The 4,827-nt window shown below is 36.5% G+C and overlaps 1 protein-coding gene across 3 annotated transcripts in view; it reads left to right on the top strand.

The window, feature by feature from the left end:
- LOC107672668 (reticulon-4-like) overlaps positions 1 to 4,827 on the top strand; it is a 17,089-nt gene that overhangs the window by 6,836 nt on the left and 5,426 nt on the right. For 2 of the 3 annotated variants that reach the window (XM_016465956.1, XM_016465957.1), the window contains exons 2-3: positions 2,277 to 2,484; positions 4,230 to 4,368. In XM_016465956.1, coding sequence (XP_016321442.1) covers positions 2,277 to 2,484; positions 4,230 to 4,368 — 347 coding nt within the window. Of the gene's footprint in view, positions 1 to 525; positions 621 to 2,276; positions 2,485 to 4,229; positions 4,369 to 4,827 lie in introns of those variants that run through there. The other variant, XM_016465958.1, reaches the window with a different exon arrangement.

Below are 4,827 nucleotides of genomic sequence, written 5' to 3'. Positions count from 1 at the left end.
TCTTTTTTTTTTTTTTTTTTGTTTACTTTCTATTCATCAATGAATCCTGGGGGAAAAAGTATCATTGTTTCTACAAAAATATTAAGCAGCACAACTTTTTTTCATCATTGATAAGAATAAGAAATATTTCTTGAGCACCAAACCATCATATTAGAATGACTTCTGAAGGATCAGCAGTAATGATGCTGAAAATTCAGCTTTGATCACAGGAATAAATAACATTTTAAAATGTATTAAAATAGAAAACGGGTATTTTAAATTCTAATAATACTTCACAATATTACCTTTTAAAAACGAATACATACTGAGACTTATTTCAATAGCATAAAAAAAATTCTGGCCACAACCTTTTGTTTTTAGTTAAAACAAAGTCAGCTGGCCAAACGTTTGTTTCTTTTTTCTAATAAATGTCACTGTCACCGATATTTGTATTATTGTTTGATCAAACACTGCGTATGACTGAGTTGGTAGACTTTTATTTTGAAGCCGATCCGTTCGTTCGACCGGAACTGCCATCAAATTCGACCGGAACTGCCGTTTGTAATTGGTGCGGCGTGCTTCCCGTGTGTTCTTGGCCCTGGATGTCCGACCGCAGATGAGCGAGATGGATTCCAAACAAGGTTAGTTAGTGAGGACGCTCTGTAATTGCGTCCTTCCTCCATGCGTCACATTTGATTTATGCGCATGTACACTTCAATTTGTGTTTACGCGCGCTGTCGATGATTTAGGATGAAATCATGATGATAAAATGCAGTTTTTAGTCTTGTAAGGCCGAAGGACTTACCGTATTTCCAGGCGTGCATTATAACACTACACATTAATATTAATATTTATTACGTATGCATTATGCCTTGATCTTCGAAAATGTGACGCATTAATACTGTTTCGATAAGCGTATGCAACGGTCTGTGGACGAGAGTACAAGAAGAAGGGTAGCATTAACGAGCCCAAGTGATTCTGAGTTATTGATTAAATGCATTGGCGTTTTGGATGGATGATGTTTGTCTTTAGAAATGCAGTGAGAAGATGCCGCATGCTGGTTTGCCATGAACTCTGATCAGATATATTAGATTCGGTTTAATTATTGAAGGGTCCTTGACTGACTGAGGTTTCTGTCCTATTTTTATCCTCCCTCAGCACGAACAGACTAGGTTTGCTGTAAAGTCCTGTGAAACAGGGCATGGTGTCCTTGTTTAGTGTGTGCATGAGTTATTTTGTTTCTGAATGGAGTTTTGATGTTCAGTGTGGTCACATACTTTTGTATATTGAAATAATCTGTTACCATTCTGAAGCCACCATTCTTCAGCTAAGTTACTTAAAAACTGAGCATGCACATCATTTTCTGATTAAGATCTGTATTCTGTCCAAGCCTTTACCCCCCCCAAAAAACTTTTAAATGCTTGGCAGCTATTGAAACATTCCTGCATTTGTGCAATCAACATATTTCGAAGTAAACTTTAAAAAAAGGCCAGGTATTCATATAGCTTTATTTTGGCTGATCTGATGAAATGCTGAATAACTGCCTGACTGGACAATTGACTGAAGTACCTAAACCGTATGAAACCAAATGTTGGTTTATCTTTATGCTTGCAACGAAGAGTATAATGAATGGGAAATTAAATGGGGAATTGAATTGCTGTGCAGAGTTACTATAATAATATTTGATAAAATAAATACATTATAAGAGTTTAATAATAAGTGTTTAAATTCAGCAATGTTGTATAAAGTAATATTTTAAGAAGTTGTGTGTATATATTTAAATGATTTATTATAATATAGCACAATTTAATAAGTGTTTACATTCAGCAATTTTGAATATATAAAGTTTTTTTTCTTTAAAAGTTTTATATAGAGAGAGTTCCAAAAATGTATTTTTTACGAAACTGCTTAATTCATGTGCTTAATTGCTTTATATGTGCGTATAAAATATACGTATATTTTTACAGAATTGTTGAATTTAAACACTTTTTAAGCAATATTTAAAAAATATTGTTAATTTGTGTGTTTGTGTAAAATATAATTTTTTACAAAATTGCTGAATGCAAGCACTCAAAGCAATATTCTAAAAAAAATGACATTATTAAAAAATTATATGCTATAGTTCCATGATAGTAATTCTGCACAGTAATTTAACTTCGTAACTCTCATTCACACACTGTTTACTGTTAACATGCTCATGTGCATGTTAAAAAGTGTTCATTCCTTTTTGCATTAAAGCAGAAAGTTGCATAATCTGACTGTTTGGGGCTGACGTAACTCTTCCTTTCTGTCGGCAGTGGTGGACCTGCTGTATTGGCGAGATCTGCAGAGGACGGGGGTGGTGTTTGGAGCCAGTCTGTTCCTGCTGCTGTCCCTGAGCGTGTGCAGTATTATCAGCGTGATCTCCTACGTGGGCCTTGCCCTGCTGTCTGTCACCATCTCCTTCAGGATATACAAAGGCATTTTACAGGCTGTTCAGAAGTCAGAGGATGGCCACCCCTTCAAGTGAGGACCCACACATGTGTTGCACACATATGGCGCTTTTCCACTGCGTGGTACGACTCTGCTCTGTGTCGCAAGTTCAGTGACGCAGGTAGTGACGATTCTCTCCAGCCAATCCGTGATCAGCAGAGTTTACACGTCACGTTTTGGTAACGATACGGTTCACCTGGAACCCCAACCGAGGTGGTACTAAAAACAGTACCAGGTACTGTACCCAGTGGAAAACCCCCCAAAAGTGAACCGTACCGAGCCATACCATGCAGTGGAAAAGTGCCAATATTGTAGTGGCATCAGTCTTGCGTATTTCCACACCATGTTTTGTTCACTTTGCATTGCCTTGAGTGTAAAACGGTTAGGATAATCCTGCTTTGATCAGTTTGTGTTCCAGTTTCTGTAAGGAGGCAGATCTGTGGAGCTTAGCTTCTGGGCTTACATGAGGTGCTTATGTTTGAACTACACGCTGTTGGTTTTGATTCCCTGCCAACATTTTAAGCCTCACTTGTGAAATAGAAGTGGAACGGCAAAAATCCAACCACTTAAAGATTCTTAAAGTTGTTTTGGGAGTAAAATGGTTGCAAAATCTTTTGTATCTCTCGGAAAGCCTGTTTGCGTGTTTCAGCTGCTTCAGATTGATCACTAGGCTCTGTTCCAAAACTAGTGAGCTGGTTTGCTGTCTACTACATAGTCAGCTACCTTCAAAGGCAACATCCTACTTGAAAGGAAACCTCATAAGTAGTAGATTTGAAACCCTCTACATTGGATGCAACTTCTTGTTCCACACAAACATGTTTTGTTAGCATGTTTATTTATATAATAAAACGTATCGCTAATTGTCTTGATAAGGCCAACATTTTTGTTTAATGCGTAACTGTACAAATCAGATTGTACATAATTCATGTTTTCTACAGCTTTTTTGTAAATGACAAGAAGAGAGCATTTTTTACTATCATTTTCACTGCAGGAAAATAACTAATAAACAGCAATTTGTATTTAAATGTTTTAAATGGGTATAAATAACCACTAGACAAGGCTAACTAAAAAGTACATAAACGCAAAATTGTTGCTTATGATTAGTGTTATATTGTGAAATTTCAATGTTTTGCTACTAGTAATGGGAGAAGCAAAGCTTTTCGAAACTTTGATTGAATTGAACCAGTTGCTTTGCAAAATGATGAACGATGAACGGTGTAAATGCAATGAACTCAGGCCAAACATTCATAAAAGTACCTTTGACAAACCAATTGCAAATGTTTTATTGAAAGTGTAATCTATTAAATGCAATTAACAAATCATTTAATGTCTCTAAATATGAGGTGTCTGTATAATGTTAATGTTAAATTGTAGGGCTTGTTTTGTTTGTTTGATAGTCAAGCCAGTAAGTGTTTATTTACTACCACACTTCCTTTCTATTATACAAATGTCATTAAAAATGTCTACAAATGTGTAACACTGATCCGAGATCAGGTAAAAAATCATATAGACACTGGTTCATGGGTCCCGAGATCGCTCTCTTAACAGCGAATCATTGAAACTTTGCAATGAAACATTGAATTGATGTAATGAAGCCTTGTTTACTGAATCATGTGACTTTGGCAGTTTGATACATGCTTGATCACTGGTTTGAAACAAATGATTCACAGGTTTCGAAGTTTCACGAAGCAGTGTTTCAGAAGCGCCCATCACTAGCTGCTAACTCACTAGGTTCATGGAACGTAGCTTCAGTCTCATGCTAAACCTCTTTTGAACAGGATGTATCTGGATAAAGATGTCGGGATCTCTTCGGAGTTGGTTCATAAGTACGGTGACATGGCTCTGGCGCACTTCAACTCTTTGATTAAGGAGCTGCGACGACTCTTCCTGGTGGAGGATCTGGTGGACTCGCTCAAGGTTTGTTGTTGCAGGAGACCAGAGGAAATGAAATCCCGATTGTGTTCTTTCATCTTGGGCTCTTTTATTTGATTGGGGCTCCATAGTTGCACTCAGGGTGAAGATTGGAAAATAAATCTGGTTGTCTTTGTTTTTCATGAGGTTGGTGAACAATGAGGCTACTGTAATCTGTTCAGTTTATGCTAAATTTGATAAAAAAAAAAAACTGCGCACATGAGCTAGAAATTGTCCTCTAGTGTCCAAAACTAAGAACTCAATACACATGTATAAGAAAACAGTTCCACTTGTTAGATGTTGGATTAACAGATACACATTTATATTATAGTCCGGCCAATATTTTGATATTTTAAGATTATCGAGCTTGCTTGGTCAATTAAATGGACTTAAAAATCTGACATCCACTTAATTCCTTAATGCACATTTATATTCCCTTGAATGAATTCAGTTACCCTACTGGTT

The sequence above is a fragment of the Sinocyclocheilus anshuiensis genome, unplaced genomic scaffold (assembly GCF_001515605.1).
Source record: "Sinocyclocheilus anshuiensis isolate Anshui unplaced genomic scaffold, SAMN03320099.WGS_v1.1 scaffold1346, whole genome shotgun sequence".
Lineage (NCBI taxonomy): Eukaryota > Metazoa > Chordata > Actinopteri > Cypriniformes > Cyprinidae > Sinocyclocheilus > Sinocyclocheilus anshuiensis.
The sequence above is the reverse complement of the archived record's forward strand: the minus strand, read 5'-3'. Positions and strand labels throughout refer to the sequence as shown.